The following is a 21,151-nucleotide window of genomic DNA, read 5'->3' as shown; positions in this document are numbered from 1 at the left end:
CATTTATCCTGTGAGTGAACATACCGCCAGAGAGAGCAAGTTATCACTGAAACAAACCCTAGTTCTCGTAGAGAGCAAAAGAACTCGAGAATGCGTATGAGAGAAAAGGACCAGTAAACAACTCAGCGATTTTCCCTCCTCGATGCCCTTAGAGTATTAGTGGGCCTCAGGTAAATATTAACAATTGTGGGTGTTATGATTTCCTGTCAGCGTTCCACCTAGCGCACCCGCCATGTCCTCTGGCGCCACCGCCCACAAAACGATTCACATTGATTGTCAAGTTTACTTGCTTAAAGCGTATTATTTACTAACAATCTCTCCTTTTTCCTGATTTGTTTCATCATATGTGCGGGGAATGACCATAGCATTAGTTTTCAGCTTGATATACTGGTGTGAGTCAGGTTATTACACTTTAGGAGAAGGATATATTTAGAATATATTAACTTGTCTGCTCTTCCTCGTCTCCAGTATGTCTGGCCGAGTCTCCCCTGTTATGAGGCGCTGCTGGAGTGGGCGGCCGAGTCTGCCCTGCGCTGCCACTCACTCGCCACTCGCCTTGTCAACACCACCTAGTAGCTATATAAATAAATTTTGCATGCTAAAATTGCTGCTAGTAACCTCGAGCTGTATTCTGAGGAACGAAGCGCAATGAACGAAGGTAAACAACAGGTAGAGTGTGTAGTACCCACCACCCGCATTACCCACCCCCCCACCCCCTCTGCTTCCTCGCACCACACACACACACACACACACACACACACACACACACACACACACACACACACACACACACACACACACACACACATGTGACCAAAGAGACAAAGCTCAACCCCCGGAAGCAAAACTAGGTGAGTACACACACACAGGCCAACCCAGTGTACGAAACGCATTTTTGTCTCATTTTAAAAATGTATACAAATTGCTATTTACATATTGCTTCTTTATATTATATATATATATATATATATATATATATATATATATATATATATATATATATATATATATATATATATATATATATATATTCCCTTACACGTATGTACCTGTACCTATGGTAAATACATGTACCTACGTACCTATAGGTATATATAGGTACCTATGTATCTATATGGTACATAGGTACCTATGGTACCTATGTACTTATACCTATGGTACCTATGCATGTACCTATAGCCTGAGCTTGTAAAAGCATCTTAATCACCTTCAGTGGTTAAATGTTTAATATCACCTATCTTACCCTGTCAAAGGGTACAAGAATGTACAAGAATGTAAGAACTCTTGTATATATCAAAAAAGGTAGGAGAGACATAGGTGTATGTATATATATGTGGATATGTGTAGGTATATGTGTATATATGTATATGTGTGTGTATTTGTATACAGGATATATGGAAGCTGGTCAAAATTGCATTTCTCCTTTGTAAACGCACATTAATGACACTATGTAAAAAGATAAATCTATGTATTTATGTTTGTAGGTTAGCTTAGCATTTTATAAGCACTACAATCACCTTCTGTGGTTGATTGTTCAATAAATCACTAAATTATATGTTTAACAGATCTCTCACTCTGTCCATGGAGGGGCAGAAGAAAATGTATATATGCTGGTATATATACATTTTCTGTATGTAATGTATAATACACTTCCATCTCAGGGTGTAGATAAAACAAACCCGTTTTCAATTGTATTTACACACGTTAATCCACATAAATACATAAACATTGAAAACGGATTGAAAAAAAAAACGAAGGTCCCACCGAGACTCGAACTCGGATTGTTGGATTCAGAGTCCAAAGTGCTAACCATTACACCATGGGACCGCTGACGTGAGGTCTCCCTCGCTCTCTTTGCACGCTTCAGTCAAGTATGGTCTTCCCTTACCTGTTAATTATTATTGATGTACTATTAACTATGAGTAGTAATGTACATTTATGAGTATGCAATGTTAGTTAAGTGTCTGTATACTGTGAATATTTCAGCTGTGAGTCAAAGTTTGTAGTAAACGAGAAGAATTGTTGTTTAGTGGGTAAAGCGAGGGAGGGAAGGGTGTTGCAGGACCCAGGTTTATGTTGGCCTGTTTGCCAGTGGGCCGAGCGTGGAGCGAGCGGTCGGTCTACGCTGGCCGAGGGACATGTGATGATGGCCGCGACCTGTATGATGCCGCCACCACCTTCTGTCTGGCTAGAGGCCCACTGTACCCCCCCACTCGTCCATCCCAACCCCCCCGAAACACCCACGATGGCTCCACCTTACACCTGAGACTCACCTGAGCACTCGAATCATCATCAACATGGCTTACAGACATACAGGATTTTACACTCAGATTTTAGGCATTGCAGTTATAAAGCTAGAGAGTTACACGGGGTTGCTCTATCTGCAACAACATAGTGTAAGGTCCTGTAGGTTATATAAAAAGCCCTGCAGAAGCGTTCACACTTGAAGACACGCGCGCACCGGACCTAACTCCGCCCACAATATCCAACAGGACATCATAAATCACCTAAGTCTAGCTCAATTTCCGGTTGATCACATGCAGTTTTAGCTGCCTCGTTCGTGTCATGCTGAACAACACCTGAGATGGTATCCATACAAACAAAATTCTGAAACTCTCGATCTGTGAATAGTACACGTATCCACGACGAATTCTTGCTCTTAATGATGTAACTGTAACCTTCAACCCATCGCCCTATTAGTGTCCGTAATAAACAGTCTGGTGCCTTTTATGGAATTATATTATGTTGTGTGTGTGTGTGTGGCTCAGTGAGCTTATACGGGCAGTTTTTAGTGGTTAGCAGTAGTTTATGTAGTGGAGATGTCATTGTTGTTATAGATTCAGCTACTCGGAACAAGTTCCAAGTAGCTGAACAAGTGTTGCTTGTTTCTGTTTTACTTGGGCGGAGTATGAGTATTTATGACTCGTATGGTCGCTTCAGTAAGATTTTGCCATATGTGTTTAACAACTTCTGCACTGTTGAATCTAAGTTGAAATCTTAATGGGTTTGTAACTATGCACTGTGTTAGACAATGTTCCAGTGGTCTGTCAGGCATTTTTCCATAGTGCTGACATTTCCTCTCATCTTCCGGAACCTGTAAGCCTATTTCCCATGCACATGGGTATCAGCTATTAACAATGACTCGCCAGTTCCGAGCGTTTAATAATGTCTGGCTAGATTTGAGGTTGTTGTTATTACAGATTCAGCCACTCTGAACAAGTTCCAAGTAGCACGGGCTATGGTGAGCCCGTAGTGGACTTACCTGGCACTAAAGCGGATTTTAGGTGTTTCTTATAATAATTATACTAAGTAAGCACACAAGATACCATCTCAGGTTATTGTATATCCATATTTTAAGGCCCCTCTTAAGGGCCGGATATCCAAACTTCATATTGGTCATAAATGATAATATTTTTGTTTATTATTTTTACATTATCATAATTAAATGTTATTTCTTTAATTATTTTTAAGTGATATTTTTGTCAGTTTTAGAAATAGTGATTTTTATTATTATCAATTATATTATAATCATTATTATTATTATTTCAATCATTACTTAAGTTCATTTCTATTGTTTTTGCTATGGTGATTACATCATTAAGGTTTCTTACGACCAATGAGTTCTGAACATTGTCCAGGAATGAAGTAATAATATATCGGTTATCTCTGCACTCGTGCCTGGTGCGCATACCATCATATAGCGGGGGACCAAGCAAGGTTCCACAACAGCAAAACATAATTTGTTTTGTTCAACAAAAACAAAACAAATATGATGTCTATCAATTACATCAGAACTACGAGGCTCATAGCTATTCCTACGCCAGTAAAAAATACAAAGACCTCATTTTCTAGTTTCTGCCCCCGAAACGCTACGCGTACTAGTGACTGTACAAGAATGTAACAACTCTTGTATATATCTAAAAAAAAACATAATATACCTGCACTCCGTTGGCGATATGCCATACTCGCTTATCGTCAGATTCAATGGATACATGCCACGTCGTATAAGAAACGATACGTCAACGGATTTTAAAACCTAGCTTAACCTAACCTAGCCTAAACCAACCTATACTAAGCCAACCGAGCCCAATATGCAGCCTAACCTAAGCTAATACAGTCTAGCATATCAGAAAACGAGTTTCGTCGAATCATCTCGTGTCCGAAACGACCATCCTCAATTCAAGGACCTGTGACAAGCCGCCAGGTTCCTGTTCCCGTCTAGGGTATTGCGATAGTGGCCCTCCGGCAAATTCATGTAAAGATAAGGTTGAGAAAAGATGTGAAATATGATGTGAATAATTTTTCGATTTTCATTGCTGATGTCCAATGTCAAATGACCATTGATGGCAAATATATTGATATGAAGACGTTGTCTGGCTGATGCTCCCACTTTTTATTTCAAAATTGTTCTATAAATTATAGAAATGGTTAAAATTCTGACTGGATTAAACAGGTCTACAGCAGTGTAAATCAAACTTACATTTTTAGACATTAAAATTTATCATGGGTATCAAATTTATTATTATGGGTATTGGGTACACTACCACTTACAGGATGGGCATGAGGTTCACTCACGAGATGGGTATGGGGTGCCCTACCACTCACAGGAGTGCTACGAGATTCACTATTATACACAGGTTGAGTTAGTCCCATTCACCTATCTCAGGCGAATGGAACTAACTTCCCTTCATCTGATTACTTTTCCTTACACTTAATGCCGTTGTTCACCTGGTAGTAAATATAGAGAGATCAGTCGTTGACTCCTGGAACCTGGATTGCCTAGCAGCCTTTCTGTCTTCACAAATAAGAAACCTACAAATTAATTTATATGGCATGAAAGAACATCTATCAGCTACATCAGAACTACGAGGCTCATAGATATTCCTACGCCAGTAAAAATTACAAGGACCTCATCCCATTGTCCAGGTCCAGCAGTTGTTCCTCGACTCCTCGACCAATCAACCATTGGTCCGTGCCTCGCCAGTCGACCCCAGGTCATCAGAAGAATAAGCTCTGGCACTATCAATCCCACTAAAGTCTACTCCCCTCCTCAATCTATTCTTCCCCTCTCACCCAGTGGGTAATCTTGACTATATGTAAGTATAAGTTACCAGATCACCCCAGTAGTACCACCACAGAGCAGCTATAGAAGTTCCTCTAACGCGCCTCGGTCCAGCCATCGTACCAGATGGAATTAGCCGGTAGCCTACTTTACCATACAGCCTGCTCGTAGTCCTGTTTTACTGTGTATATTATTCCTAATATACATGTACTTTTCACCATATTATGTTTACAAAAGTATATAAATTTTGACAAAGCCCCTATGTCAGATTAGTATGCACAGTGTTTAGAGTAAAACTACCTATAGTAGGAAATTCTGGGATATTCGGTAAGATTTGAGGTTCTGAAGTGGACAGTAAGAATTTTATGTTAGAGTAATTAAAAATAAAATATTACATTTTGTTACAGACTTTCGTCCCTTTATATATTTGAATCATGTCAGCCCTTGGTCTCGGGGTAACATAGCAAGGTAGTTGTTGGCATTCGCGACGGGCTTCGGATTTTCACATCTTTCAGTCTCCCCATAAATGCAACAAAGAAAACTATATTATTTTTATTCTTGTAAATATCACATAAACTAATTTATATTAGTATCAATATATCTAGTAGTGTCCCACAAACCAAAAGCAAGGTCGTATTTACGACTCCATTCGGTAACCAATCCATTTACTGGCCAGACCCGACTGTGATTCATATTATTGAATTATATAATTGATCGAACAAGGCGCACATCATCCACAGCGCGATGACTATGTATCGTAAGTATTTACATAAGCCTACACATCCTAAGTACAATATCACCATGCAGTTGATCGATCAAGAAGAATTGGGTTACACTTCTTAGTGTACCCAAATTCTCGGTGTAAATACACCGAGAATTTACTCTAGTCCTGGACTATGTACAAGACTAAAGTATATTACTGAAAGTTGGTCAGTAAGCACTTGTGGAGGCCTTAATAACCCTCCAGAGGTTGATAGGTCTTAAGCTCAATATCAAACCAAGCTAGAATAGAGATCTTCATGTTTGATCTATGGAATCTCGACTCTCAAGAGTCGATTAATATAGTCAATAAATAAAAGGTATTAAAGACAGCTCCTTGTTAACCACCATTATATAGTGATAAACAATTAAACGTTCACAACCTCCCACGGGATGAGTATGGGGTCCAGTACCACACACGGGATGGGATATGGGGTCCACTACCATCCACAGGATGGGTATGGGGTTCATAAATACCCACGGGATTGGAATGAAGTACACTGCCATCCACGGGATGGGTATGGGGTCTACTACCACTCATGGGATGGTATAGGGTGCATAATATAATAAATATAAATAGTTGATAGGCTACCTTAAAGCCCTAGGAATTCCTAAGCCCTAGGCTTAGTTAGGTTAGTGGAGATTCACCCCATACCCAGCCTGTGGGTGGTAGTGGACCCCCATACGCATCCTGCGAGTGGTTGTGGATCCCATACTCATCATGTGGGCGGTAGTGGACCCCATACCCATCTTGTAGGTGGTGATAGATCCCATACCCATCCCGTGGGCGGAATAAAAAAAATATAACAGAGGCACAAAATGGACACAGAAACTGACCCCCGAAGTTCATTTTGCTAAACAAATTTCAACACTGATGACCTAGTTAAAGAATTTTAAATAAGACATCAACACTATTTACAGATTAAGCTAATTTAGCTAATGTAACTAATTCGATTATAGCCTGTTAATTACATCACCTCCAGTAAAGCAACTCAAACTGTAGTGTTTTACTAACATAGTTTACCTTTAGTCAGCTCCACATCAGCATGTGGTACAAACTCCCAAGGATACTTATAGCTGAGTTTACACCAGCTAAGACTGTTTATTTTAAAGACAAAATACCGCAATGCCAACAACTAACTTGCTATAGTTACCCAGAGACCAAGGAGTGACATGATTCAAATATATAAATGGACGAAAGTCTGTAACAATAATTAAGATTTTAAATATAACGGAACAATGAATAAAATGTTTGGAAATAGGATTGTTTATGGAACAAATTACTGTGTAACAGAGATGGAATTGATTACTTGAGTGTTTCATGCGTAAGTTAGACATATGCATGGTCTCGTATAATTACAACAATTTGGCTATCTGCAGCTATTCTTATGGTCACACACACCACTGCAAGATCAGTGCTGTGTGTGTGTGTGTGTGTGTGTGTGTGTGTGTGTGTGTGTGTGTGTGTGTGTGTGTGTGTGTGTGTGTGTGTGTGTGTGTGTGTGTGTGTGTGTCCTCACGTGTTTATCAGACACCTGGCTCAGACGGCGACACAGCTGACATCACCCAACAGGAAGCCATAAACACCTACGCCTTTCTTTTACAGACCCTTGCAATAAACGGCAAACGGAAGCTCCTATTGTTACTATAACGGTAGCCTCTATATCCACTATAGTGGAAGTCACTGTAACTCCCTATGATGGATTAAGTCACTGTTCTCACTATAACGGCAGTGGATTACTGTAAAGGCGCCATAACTACGTTGCGTATTTCATATAACAAATATTTTTAATACTTTCAGCCATTCGTGAATGCAGAACGAGCTTTAGCTCTTGGTCCCACCTGCAGGTTGTCGATCACCTACTGCAATGGTTCTAACCATCTTGCTTCGTATCTTAGAAACTATTTATGGAGTAAATTTCAGTGTTCCTTCAGGTCGTTGTGAGGGGGAATTGCAGTTTAATGTACTCACCTATTTGTGCTTGCGGGGGTTGGTTTGGCTCTTTGGTCCCGCCTCTCAACTGTCAGTCAACTGGTGTACAGATTCCTGAGCCTATTGGGCTCTATCATATCTACATTTGAAACTGTGTATGGAGTCAGCCTCCACCACATAACTCCACTACGGGCTCACCATAGCCCGTGCTACTTGGAACTTTGTTCCAGATAGCGAATCTTTAACAACAACAACAACTCCACCATATCACTGCCTAATGCATTCCATTTACTAACTACTCTGACACTGAAAAAGTTCTTTCTAACGTCTCTGTGGCTCATTTGGGTACTCAGCTTCCACCTGTGTCCCCTTGTTCGCGTACCACCCGTGCTGAAGAGTTTGTCTTTGTCCACCCTGTCAATTGCCCTGAGAATTTTGTAGGTGGTTATCATGTCTCCCCTTACTCTTTCTTCTGTCTTCCAGGGACTTGAGTTTCAGCTCCTTTAGCCCTTCCTGCTAATGTGTTCGAGACATTGTGAGGGGAAATTGTAGCCTCATGTTTTACAGGTCATTGTGACGGGTCGTTGTGAGGGGAGGGTAGCTGAAGTAGATTTCTATACTTCATAACTTCCTGGGGCGAAAACTAGTCAAAATAATAACACTAACATCAAATAATATGTATTATTATATAATAACTAATTTGGAGGCAGCAGCCTCGTATAATCCGGGCGATAATAACAGTTTAGTGGAACATTCATCGACGCTAGTTTGTTGTCATCTAGTTTGTTGTTGTTCATCTGTTTGTCTCCCGCCGAGCCGCGCCATCCGTGTGAGTGAGACACCAGAGACCAGCCCGTCAGATGGAGCCTTCCCTCAATAGTGTTTCATAAGCTAGACTCCCTCCCTACGCCTTCCCTCACACCTGGCCTTCCCTCACACCTGGCCTTCCCTCACACCTGGCCTTCCCTCACACCTGGCCTTCCCTCAAACTACACCTTCCCTCACACCTGGCCTTCCCTCACACCTGGCCTTCTCTCAACACGTGCCTGACCATCCCTCACACACCTGGTGCACTGTGCAATAACGAGCTCGAGGGCCAGGATTCAACAAGCATTTGCGTACACTTACGAAACCACTACATCTTTCCAAGATAGATGGCAGTTAATTGGCACAATACCCAAGGCTGACGTTACTCTTGGATTCAAGGTGGAAAGGTGTACATGTTTACGTAGCAAAAGATGAGAGAGGCTGCGTATTCTACCGCGAACAGCTAACACAGCGTGGAATTAAAATTGCTTTACAAATGACCCTTACTTTTTGTGTTAGGGTAACGAGGATGGTGGAATTTTAATGAATTATGCATCTGTCTGCTAATGTGTCATCGTTGTTCGACCTTAACCCACTTAGTGCGCCATGCTTGATGCTCGTTTTCTGTTCATTATAATATGTACGGGATTTCTACATTGTTTCGGTGTTATGTCGAGTCACTTCATTTTTATATATGTGTTCCGGGGTAGGAGAAAGGTCGTAACACCTCCCATTCCATTATAGAAGTTTAATTTGAAGATGACAACCATTTAGCTTATATTGAGAGACTTATACTACTTAAGTCTTCATGAGACGGACTGATTATTGTGTATGGCTGATTTACGTCTTCGAATAGAAATATATATAATTTCATTGCTTCGTTCTACCGTCATATTATTTTGCCTTTTGCTTTACTTCACAATAATTATGATTTGCCTCGCCAAACCACACAGCCTAAACCAAGACTAATTCAATCCCTCAATCTTAATATTTTAATTAATTTGAATTACATAAGTTACCCATAACATAAAATAATTGGGCTGACAAGAGACTATTTTTCTTTGGAAATCACCAAGATTTGCCCAATATCGCGCGAAATTTACATAATGTCCAATTTTCTGTTCGGGGCCCTCTGGTAGATTAGGATAAGGCACTTATTTACGATAGTATCCTGACGCTGGAAACGCTTGCGAGAACGGGCTGTATCGGAACCTGTCCTCAGGCTAGGCTCTTTAAAGGGGCGGGTGACCCCCCAAGGCGCATTCATAAATTTTAACGTATTGTGTATTAAAAATAGGTTTCTTCTCATTTATAAAGCAATATTGATATATATATTCAGGTTCTATGCATAGTTAGGTTAGGTTTTATTTCTGTTGGTAATTATTTGTATTTGTAGTACGTCGGTGAAGCATTTACAGCGTTGCGATTCGAACAGAGGTAATCAGTGAAACACTGTTTCGGAAATGTTCGAACGTCATCAGTTGTGAATCGTGTGTAAACCGTTTAACTTTCCTTCATAAACAGAGAGTTTAACGGCTAGATTAACAAGCATTTGGCCTTTGTTGATGAGAAAAGATTGCGATATCATGTACAACGTGCTGCAGTAGAGGGTTGCTCTCGACTCACAATCAGGAATCCTGAGGTTCGAATCCCGGGTGAGACAGAAAAATAGTTGGGCGCGTTTCCTATCACCTAATACCTCGGCTCAGCTAGCAGAACAATTAATACCCAGCAGTTAATCAACTGTAGTGAAATTGCATTCTGGGGAGAGAAATAGTAATTCGGCCTTGGGGGGAGTGGGGACTCGATATTAGCCTAGAGTAAATGGGTAACTCTAATTGTTATAAATAGAGTTACCCCATTTACTATGATTCGTCGCTGCCATGTCAACAGAGCACCATGCAGGAAGCCCAACAGCCAATAATGCAGGAAGCCCAACAGACCACCATGCAGGAAGCCTAACAGACCACCATGCAGGAAGCCCAACAGCATGTAGGAAACCTCCATAGTATCCGCTGTTCCTCGCGGGCTCACCAACTCTTGGCAATGACCTTGTGAAGCTTCCCCTTGACAGCGACACTGACACTGACCGTGGCAGTGGCCGTGTTCCATCTATCTAGGCAACAGGTGTTTCCGCCCCAGTACCAGAATAGGCATGGCCTTGGCCAGGGGTGGGGGGCGCTAGGCTATCTCTCATCTCCACTGAATGTTATGGGGCTCTTATGGTATAGCATGGTGTTGTATGGTTCGGTATGTCATTCTATGGTATGGTATACTATAAACTATTAGCCAAATTCAAGTCTATATCCATGACAAATCTATCTGCGTGGACATGCATTTATGACACGAAACCAATGCGTTTTTTAAACAAAAATATACTGGTGGACAGGATGTATATTATATATTATATATATATATATTATATATAATAATATATGCAACTGAGTTTTCAGTTGCATATGTCCTGGGGACCATTCAGGCTTGTTCGCATTATATATAATATACGTAAAACAGCATAACGTACAACATCCTTCAACTATAACATGGTAAACATACAAGTTTTTAATAACATAACTTCCTAATTACCTTGGTTTGGTGTTGGCCTTAACGCCTCTCAGCCTATGGAATCTTATCAAGGCAACAGCTTACTGACATCGAGCAAAAATATTCCTGGACTGAAGTAAACTCTCGGTGTATATATATACTCAGTGTATATATCCCTTCGCTAATTTCTTTCTTGGCGTCGTATTTTTCATCTCTAAATTAGATACAATACACTTTTTCCCCGAATCTTTATGTATTGTCTACCGTATAAAAATAAAAATCACTATGTACCACGAATGTAAATTCTAATATGCAAAATTTAATTGTATATGTCTATACATAACTATTCAGTCAGGAATCACAGCATAAGGTGATAAGACTCGTAGTATAGAAGGGGTCGTGTGGACACTCGCTAATTATTGAATTAAATGTATTTGTAACAAGCAAACAAGCATGATAATAACACATGCACCCACGTATGTTTCTAGACCAATATACACTAAGAGTTTACTTAAGTTTGAATTATATACAGGACTAAATAGCTCCTGCTGCTTGGAGAGTGAGCTAATATCACAACCTCAGTAAGCACTCGGAGATTATGAGCTTCTCAACAACACTACCATCAGCAGCTAACGAGCACGACCTGGAAGCCCTGGCGAGGAGCAAACGAGCCTCTGACCCGAGGAAAGGTGAAGACGAGGTTAGGCGGGAGGAACGGGTCAGTGGTGGTCATAGACGTGCAGTGAACGGATATTTATTTTAGCTTGTGGTGAATTCTGGGTTGATTTTATTCAAGGGAGTCGTGGTGCTGCATTAGATAGCCCAGTGTTATTGTTTTGGGTGTATTTTGCAGTTTTGGTTAAAAGAAATAGTTCGGATATTAAAATGTCTCCTGTTAAATACTGTTCTTCCATAACGCGTAAGAACTTTGTTATCGGGATCTTGCTGCTAATGGCGTGTACTTTACCCGTGGTAAGTATCCTGCAACTTGTTTTGTCTTCTTAAAGGTTGGGGGTGGGAGTGCAATATTATGGGAAACAACATTTTAAGTTGTGCGTTATTGCATACTTGTGGTTTTACAGGAATTGTAGCTTCCTGTAGACAGACCAGAATGGTCTGATTAACCCTACGCAAGATCCTCAAATAGTTTAGTTTTTAATTTGCTCCAAATATTTGGTTAATTATTAAATTCCAATTTGATAATGGCTGGAAAGACTAAACTATTCGGCCTTCTCTAATTGAGAACTTGACTATGTATTATGAAAACCAAACTGGCATGAAAATGTAATAAAATGTTACTATAATGACATGCGAAGTTCACAAATTTGTGCACATTAACGTTATTTAAACTTAAAGTGGAGGCAGGCGGGGCGGAATGTAGATATACGAACTTGACTTGGTTGATTACCTGGTTGAAACTTGGTTTACTACCTAAACTTAGTTTAGACATTTACTCTAAGATTTGGGAGGGGGGTGATATCCTCGCGTGAACCGGTTGTCTTAATGCTACAAGGTTTAAGTTTTTGCGTAGTATAATTTATATATATTATATAAATCTTGTGTGCAGGATACCGGGTTTTCCTCTAAATCTCCCCCACCCCCAAATACTTTAGTTTTTAACTATATAATTTTTTTTTTTTTTTCAGAATGGTGTCTGGCCTCTATGGAACCCGCCAGACAGATCGACAACAGTGTCTCCTCCTGTCGATGACAAAGTGTCGTCGCCAGAGCAGGCTGTAGCCTCGTCTACGCTGGTCCCACCTCCAGTCCCAATAATATGCACAACACCCGCGCCAGTTCTCACCACGCAGCGCTACAATCCCAATCGCGCTGGGGATGTCCTTGTTCCTGGATCCTTCGCGAGTCCCAGGATGAGGCTTGGGGTAGTCCTGGCTCAAGAACTGTTGAGGTTGTTTATGCACTACACTACAGCCCGTTTCAAGAGGGACATGTCGCGAGACATCAAGCCTCTCGCATTGGTCAGGGATTCTCTGAAATTTTGTCTATTGGCTTACATGGGTGAGTATTAGTGTATACAGTAGACAATGAAATGATTTAAGAGCTATTAATGCCCGTGTCACCTCTTAGGTGGTTTAATCTTCATCAATCGCTCGAATGACTAGCTTGACGCTTCCAAAATGACATACAATGGCTTAGGCCTACGTAGACGTTAGATATTTGAAGTTTTGTTTTAATGCATAATTTAACTAGTCTTTGACTGCTCTTCAGGGTATCACAAAGAGCAAGAATGCATAGAGCGAGCGGCATGTGAGGCAGGAGAGCTAATGAGTCGGTACATTCCTGGAATGCCTCTAATGTTCGTAGCCCTCGACTACATCGTCCCTGGACAGTACCGTCCACTAGTCAGGCTGGCGAAAGATGCGGCGGAAGGCAACGTATGCGTCTATTATAGGTATGTGCCTTCAAAAGAGTAGCATTTGATGTACATTGCAAAGTTGTGAATATGCAGTAGATTAAACTCTGAAGTTCTCCGTATCAAGAGTTGCGTAACCCTCTTAAACTAGGGTATTTAATGCAACAAATGTTCCTTGGTGAAGGGAAACCACATTTAAGTTTCTTAAACGGTTTAAGATTGACAATTTCGGATTTGGGTAAAATGTCTTAATACAATGATTTGCCCACAGATGCGGGGTCTTGCCTTACGTACCAGACAGGCCGCAATAGGCGTCAAGCACAGTTGGTGGAAGTTCAATTGGACTTGTCAAATTCTGCATGTAAATAAAAAGCCTAGTGTACAGTTTTTGCCCAAGTTTATGAAATAACGTCTTTAGTCCTGCCTTCTAAAACTAGACTGACAGCACTTGCAAGGACATGTTAGTTCCTGCATGTGGAGAAAGAACTGTATTAGTATGTAAATAAGAGTAATGTTACTGATTTATTTTTTTTCTTTAGACATGACATTTTGATCTACTCAATTGTGTGGTATGTTAGTCGGTTTTAATTTTTACTAATGAACTTTTAATAAAAGGCAAATTTTTATGGTTATTTATATCCCATGGTGTAAGTTTAAAGTCGCTCATTGGTTTTCTTTAAATGCCTGAAAGATATTCAAAGACTAGTTCGTCTGTACCGCCCCCTGATTGTAAGTATTCTTAAATTTACTTAGCTGATCAACCATGGAAGGCTTTTTATAACAAGTGGCTGCGTACATTGACCTTTAAATATATTGGCTCACCCAATCTTGAGTTTTTCATTGCATATCTATTTTATTGATCGTAATCCCTAGGTTAATTTTTTTTATTTCGGTCTATTATTCTTACGTGCTAAGAATTCTTTCTACGGAAAAGTGTATTGCGAAAAGTATTACGGAAGTACCTTTCTACGAAAAGTACTTGCGTAATATTGATTGGTATTCCTTCATAACAAAGCGGAAACAAACTTTACAAAATACATTGGGTGCTGTAAATGTACGCTAATATACGTGGGGGAAAAATACGCTACGATGTCGCACCTGGATAAGGACTAGCTCAAATGACTTAATCCGGTAATTTAGCTTTAATTAGTGCCTGGTCATGCTCTACAGTACTTCCAGGCTGAAAAGTTTATTTAACCCTCGGTTCTCGGATGGTAGACAAATCTACACGAGACAGTAGAGCCCATCAGTGACTTTTAAGCCGACCTTGAGTAATGTTAAGAAAATTCTACGTAAGACTCCGAACCCTCAAACTGTCTCCCGCTCGAGCAACTCTCTCGGTAATACTCTAGTTTGGCTTCCGTTGGTTGTGTCCCTGATACACCAAATATCGGTAGCACTTTTAACTTGATGGTACGAATGCTTCAAACTTGACCATTACACAAGAAAATGTACTGAAGATCGGAAAGTCCAGCATCTTCTCAAACACTTAAAAATGCAAAAACTAACTTTTTCTAAATTTCCACTTTAACATTCTTTTGGGCGGTTGTCTAGTGTTTAAACAAACTTGTTCCGTTATTTTCACATGTTACCGCAGCTGATTGCGTTAATATTTGGCTTAAGCGCCCATTTGTATAAATCCCGTGTCTGGCGACAGGAAGCATGAGCAGAGAGAGATCTCGGCGCAAACACCACAGAGACTACGTGAATAGGTATATCAGATGAAAGGAAACTTGCCCAACCATTTGTCCCGCCAGAGGAAAAATTATGGGATCCTAGACAATCGAAGCCTTAAGACAACTGTACGCCATAATTCTGTGCATGGAGTAAAAGATGTACAAATGCTTAGCAAATAAACCTTAGCCTAGCAAACATTACACGGGTGGAAACGGCAGCCTAAATTTGTAATCAAATTCATAGGCCTAACAATAGATAATTCACATGGTTAGCGGTTACTCTTAATGTTTCGTTAGATCCAAAAGCTGAATTGTTGAAAGCCAGTAGAAATGTAAAGATCTTGAACGATAGTATCGGTACTCACCGTCGAGGAAGCTGGCAGCTTGCCCCACCACACACGCCCAGATAAACACCGCCATCAGAGATGTTGTTGATGATGCCGCCGCCGCCATAGCTAAACACTAAATATCACTTAAGATTCGACCTGAATATTAGGTTAATTACGCAAAGGTAGATAATTAACAGGCGAAATTCTCTCTATTAATAGTAGGAATTTTTTGGTGTGCTTGGAGCGCGCTAGACGGTTATGGGTGATCACCACAAGCGCGGCTGTGTTTATGTACCTCGACACAAGGTCTTGTTTCCCTTTACGTCACTCATGGTGGTCGCATGACCTTGGCAGGGAAAGTGGTTAGGGTGACAGGCAGGGAGTAATATGACGAATGCATCACAGACCCGCTACCCCCCCCCCCCCCCACCCACCAAGGGAGGTCATTTTTCACCACAGATCCATCACCCTTCCTCCTCCTCCTCCCTTTTGGTGTATAATTTTGGTGAAGTTGACCGGGATGGGATGGTTGGGAGATGCTATACTGGCCATGCCTCCCATCTCCCTCGTCTGTATTCCCCCCTCTACATCTCCGCCCTTCTACAGCGCTATTTGCCCCCTCTACAACGTCCCGTTATTATTACCAGTATTACCGTTATGGTCGTCAAAATGTAATCAATATTGCTTGTCGGGGGTGAGAGCACTGGGGGGTCGTCCTGGTAGTGTGGGGGACACTAAGAGGTCCGCCTGGTAGATTCAATGTGTGATTGGATGGTGTGCGGAGGGAACCGCTGTCCATGTTTCCAAGAATAAACTGGCTTTGTGAGGAAGATTCCACCACCACTAACAACCTGTCCTCCTACAAAGAACGTCGCATTTCGATCGTATGCGTTACACAAGGCCAAAAATTGTCGTACCTAACAATGGAAGCGGCTCCCGAAAGTGACGGACTGTCCTGTTTTGCGTTTTGTCTTCTGATAGGTTAGGAGAGGACAAATAATTTGACCGGTTTTCTTGACATTGGGAAACCTTAGGAGGACGGACTGACCGTCGCCACTAATTACTGTCCATAGCCACCACCTTAGCCAAAGAATCTGCCTTCAAAGAAGCCTCAGAGCAACAATACACAAAGAACTTAAAAAAAATTGTGGATCAGAGGCAAAGTGAAATCTACGCATGCAGTTCCATTTATCATAATGCCATCACGCATGACTAGTCGAATATCTATGGATTGACCAATAAAATCAGAAGACGTACTACTGTTTGGCTTAGACTCGGTTATAAGTATCTCTGGGAGTTTGCATTGCACACCTATGTAGATCTGGCCAAATATAAAGTCAGCAAAATTATTCGCACACCCTCCGTCACTAATGTGATGTAGTGCAAAAAGATAACATGAATTTAGAGACGGCTCTATAATACATGTTCAAGTACTGTGTAAATGTTTAATTAAATATCTGCCAGAAATTTGGCCCAATTATAATCAGTGTGCTAACGTAGGTAGTAAATGCGGGTGATTGTAACCTTTCCACCACCGCCCACTAAATGGAGAGCGGTGTACATAAGCAAATCAAATTACAAAACTGGCTCATTGCAAACCTAAGTTGCTTAGCTTAGAAACTGTTCATGTAGTCGTTCTCGCGCCAATTCTTGATATATACTTTAGGCTGCGTGACAAGTTTATCACGACTGTAACTGGCTTACCAAAATATTTTTTGGAATACAGTTCCTGAGCCCATTAGTGTTTGTGTTGCCTTTTCTACTACCGCCCACGAGATGGGTATGGGGTCCACTACCACCAACGAGATGGGTATGGGGTCCACTACCACCAACGAGATGGGTATGGGGTCCACTACCACCGACGAGATGGGTATGGGGTCCACTACCACCGACGAGATGGGTATGGGGTCCACTACCCCGCACGGGATGGGTATGGGGTCCACTACCCCGCACGGGATGGGTATGGGGTCCACTACCCCACACGGGATGGGTATGGGGTCCACTACCACCAACGGAATAGGTATGGGGGTCCACTACCACCAACGGAATAGGTATGGGGGGTCCACTACCCCACACGGGATGGGTTTTCGGTGCATGATAAATGCACTAAAACTAAATTACTATTCACTGGTGCTAATCACTGCGAATAAAACTACCATCATTTTTTACAATCGCTGTTATTGCAATTTTTACTTCTCAACGTTGATGCAAAATGACAATTGCAAGTGTCCATCGATGACGTGAATTAGTCAACTTCCTCAATGTTTAAAAATTCTGAAGGCTGCGTCCTTGCATTGTAGTAAACTTGTGTCCATGGTTATTGCAAGGCTTTATGGGAGGCAGAGGATGCTCATCATTCCCCCCCTCTTTTCCCATGAATACATTCCTCCCCCCCCCCCCCCCTCTGTGTACATTCCTGATCCCCTCTTAAAAAAGGGTATATCCTTCTCCCACTCTTACATATTTTAAGGTTGATATATTAATTTGATATACATGAGTATAATAATCATGTGGGGATATATTAAGAGGGGAATATATCGAACTGAAAATATATCGAGGAATATATAAACGAAGCAAATATAGCCTAGGAGGGGGATATTCCTGGTTGAAATTTGTCAAGGAAAAGGTTCATATCCCTTTATGGGGAAGGGGTGTTTAATATAAGGGAGAGATGGTTTTAATACGTGGAGATAGGATGTTTAACGTGTGGGGGAAGGGTTGATGTGTGGGGTTTATGGTGAGGGTACGGGGGGTGTTACTAGGAAAGGTTGAGGGAGGCCCCATGGACCACCTTCCAGTAACGTATAATACATGCGGGCGAACGCACATATGATTAAAAACACGATTTGTTATCCACGTTAAACGGGTAGATTTTCTTTGATCTGAAGTGCTTGGCAGCCGAGTACCCACTAGGAAATACTGTTGAATTAGTCTTAGTACTATGAAAAACTGATGACTTACTACTGATAAAATATTGTGGTGTAAATTACTTGAACCAGAAACTGAGATCAAACGACGAGGCTACTGACTACCTTGAGGTGTTTTCGGGGCTTTGCTTCTCCGCGGCCCGGTCATCGACTAGGCCTCCGACTACATCACAGACGCTGTAAAGCCATGAAATGTACCAGCAGACTGTAGTGGTAGCCTAATCCGTCCTCTCGTGTTGTCACAACACCATAAAAATGACGTACTGAATTGCCCGAACCTAACCCAGGACCCATGGATAGCAAACGAGACAAGCAGTCCATTTTTTAAGCACCTCTCAGTGATTACCAGGAGACAAGGACAAGGAATACAATACTAAGGAAGAATAGGAGCAGCGATCATACTCACAGGATTTCAACCAAACTGAGACAGAATAGAAAGCAAGCTTTCTAGGAAAGTTAAGCAGCCCAGATCTCAACTATTGCATATAATTCCCGTTCTCAGGGACAGGACGCCTTAATTTAAACTTTGAGATCCACTAGATTAACTATTTACCTTCCCAGGATGCAACACACGTCCAACTCCTGGGTATCTGTTTAACTGCTAGGTGAACAAAGGCTTTAGGGAACGGAAGCGAGCTCAACCGGGTTTCTAAATTGTAGACTGAGGACGTCGACTACTATGCTACAAGACTCCACGAAGACTATAAGACTATATAAGTAGGTTCAAAGTAGCTGAAGCTCCTTCAAGGGCGGACTACGAGACAGAGAGAGAGAGAGAGAGGGGGGGAAGAGAGGGAGGGGGGGTACAAATACCAGTAGTGAAAGTGTGCCAATGGAAAAAAACAGATAAGCAGGAGAGAAGCACATACAAGGAAAAATATGCTTTTATATAGAAAGAAAGAATATGAACACATCCGGGAATACTTAGAGAATATACATGCAGTGAAACACAGAACTAAGAGGTAAACACATCCGATACATGAGTATGCATGATAAACAACTGTTCAAAAGGCACTAGGCACGTAAACTCAACAAAGGAATAGGGTATTGGTGAAATAATTCATAAACAAATTTGGGTAAACCCAAGAGGTTCATAAGTACCTAGTGCTAAGAAAGGTACTTTAATATGGCCGATTATTTTCTTCGAAAATTAACTCCTAATTTTCCCTCCAGACCAGAGGAAAAAAATAATAATAGTCGTGAAACCCAAACTGGAATATATTTATAATATATAGATAATATTGAAATCAGGCAGAGTTGGTATTTTATATATATATATATATATATGGACAAAATATAGATAATATAAGGGAAAGGGGGTCATATATGGAACGAATAATTGTTATGAGGATGCGAGCAGTACAATGAGGAAGTTACAAAGTTTAAATGGAAATTTAAGTGAAGTAATAGCGGAAATAGGATGTGTAATGGAGACCTAGGTCATGTAGAAGGTGACTAGGGGGCGGTTTGAGGATACAAAGGGAGGCTGGGGATACAATAGGGGGAAGATAAAGGTGTTATAGGGAAATGCGAACAGTGATGAAATATTAGACCCTCGGAGGTCCTCGGACCAGCTGGTACGATAAAAGGTCTAGATTTCCGTGAATTGAATACCCTTTTTTGAGGTGTGGGGAGCGGATGGGGGGAGATGGGGTGATGTGAAGAAGATGGAAAGGTACAGGTGAAGGATTAACTTTTTAAATGGGAAATATAATACGAGTTATGATTGCAGACGGGCCGTCCGCCTTGCTGACACGATTTGCGTGGGTGTGTATATGTGTGTAGGTGTGTATGTGTGTGTGAGGAACTTCATATGTATTTCAACATATATTAATGTCTGTAGATGAATACTGCGACATTTGGGACATATGACAAGCCGCCGGCTTCCTATCCTCGTCGAGGCCACTTAAGAGCGTTACATACACGCTCCGATGCTTAGTTACATGTTATAATTAATGTTATTGTTTAGAGTACTTAACCGGTTCCAGTACTTAATAGGTTGGTTAGTGTAAAGGTGGGGGAAGGGAAGGGGAGCAAGTTAACAAACGGGGAGGGAGTTAACAACGATTCTTCCCGGCGGGGATCGTATTCCAGGGACCTGCCCGAAACGCTACGTGTACTAGTGGCTGTACAAGAATGTAACAACTCTTGTATATATCTCAAAGTGTGAGGGGTGAGGAGTGGTGAGGGTGAGGAATGGCAAGTGTGAGGGGGTAGCAGGGATGGGGAAGAGAGAAAGTACCCACAAAGGTTACCCAATCTTTCCATGCCAGCCAGGTAGGTATCTTGCTCTTCAGCCTTACTCTTCTCCTTCATGTTGAGGCTGGCGAGAGGTGAGGAGAACCCGCTAGGACGTGTGTGTGTGGGGGGGGGGGGAGAGGGAGGGAGGGAGGTAGGAAGGAAAGGTAAATACTGAAATGAAGAGGGCTGGTCGACCTTGTCCCAGTGCTGCTCCCCTGATAACTGGGTTAGCAGGTGAGGGGGCTGTGTTTGTGTACGATCACGATACCGCACGCCATCATAACATTACTCAGCCTCCTCTGAGCAGTAGGGTCTAAAACCTGTATCTGTATGCGCATCATGACGTCATAGAGACGTCGCCCACTTCGTCGTCGTCGTACATAACACACAACATTTTATCTTATTTCCTTTAGGATGGGGTTGTCTATGGATTGAGGAAAGTTGTACACGTTCGTAAGTACTTGCGTAACTGCTTCGTGAATCTGGCCCCGGTCTCTAT

General features: G+C 41.6%; 2 protein-coding genes and 1 non-coding gene across 3 annotated transcripts in view; 1 reads left to right on the top strand and 2 right to left on the bottom strand.

Annotated features, from left to right (window-relative positions):
- The window catches only part of LOC123771731 (trypsin-1), a 29,804-nt gene extending 14,077 nt beyond the window's left edge, over positions 1-15,727 (bottom strand). Inside the window, exon 1 of the mRNA XM_045764451.2 lies at positions 15,521-15,727. Within this exon, the coding sequence (XP_045620407.2) occupies positions 15,521-15,608 (88 nt within the window). The 5' untranslated portion in view covers positions 15,609-15,727. The remainder of the gene's footprint in view (positions 1-15,520) is intronic.
- Positions 1,756-1,827, bottom strand: TRNAQ-CUG (transfer RNA glutamine (anticodon CUG)). The gene has a single exon. It is a non-coding gene; the product is annotated as a tRNA-Gln (tRNA).
- On the top strand, positions 11,825-14,103 carry LOC123771732 (uncharacterized). The gene is made up of 4 exons (XM_045764452.2): positions 11,825-12,077; positions 12,752-13,124; positions 13,335-13,518; positions 13,751-14,103. Exons 1-4 carry the CDS (start codon positions 11,991-11,993, stop codon positions 13,788-13,790), a joined length of 684 nt encoding a protein of 227 aa, XP_045620408.2. The 5' UTR covers positions 11,825-11,990; the 3' UTR covers positions 13,791-14,103.
- Positions 15,728-21,151: the final 5,424 nt, after the last annotated feature.

The sequence above is a fragment of the Procambarus clarkii genome, chromosome 75 (assembly GCF_040958095.1).
Source record: "Procambarus clarkii isolate CNS0578487 chromosome 75, FALCON_Pclarkii_2.0, whole genome shotgun sequence".
NCBI classification, from domain to species: Eukaryota; Metazoa; Arthropoda; class Malacostraca; order Decapoda; family Cambaridae; genus Procambarus; species Procambarus clarkii.
This window is presented reverse-complemented; position numbering and strand designations above follow the sequence as displayed.

What these genes read in the sequence shown, in the direction of transcription:
- LOC123771732 (XM_045764452.2), top strand. Translation starts at nt 11,991, where the DNA reads ATGTCTCCTGTTAAATACTGTTCTTCCATAACGCGTAAGAACTTTGTT. An exon ending in TGGCGTGTACTTTACCCGTG is followed by an intron (nt 12,078 to 12,751) that starts GTAAGTATCCTG and finishes TTTTTTTTTCAG; the next exon opens with AATGGTGTCTGGCCTCTATG. An exon ending in TTGTCTATTGGCTTACATGG is followed by an intron (nt 13,125 to 13,334) that starts GTGAGTATTAGT and finishes ACTGCTCTTCAG; the next exon opens with GGTATCACAAAGAGCAAGAA.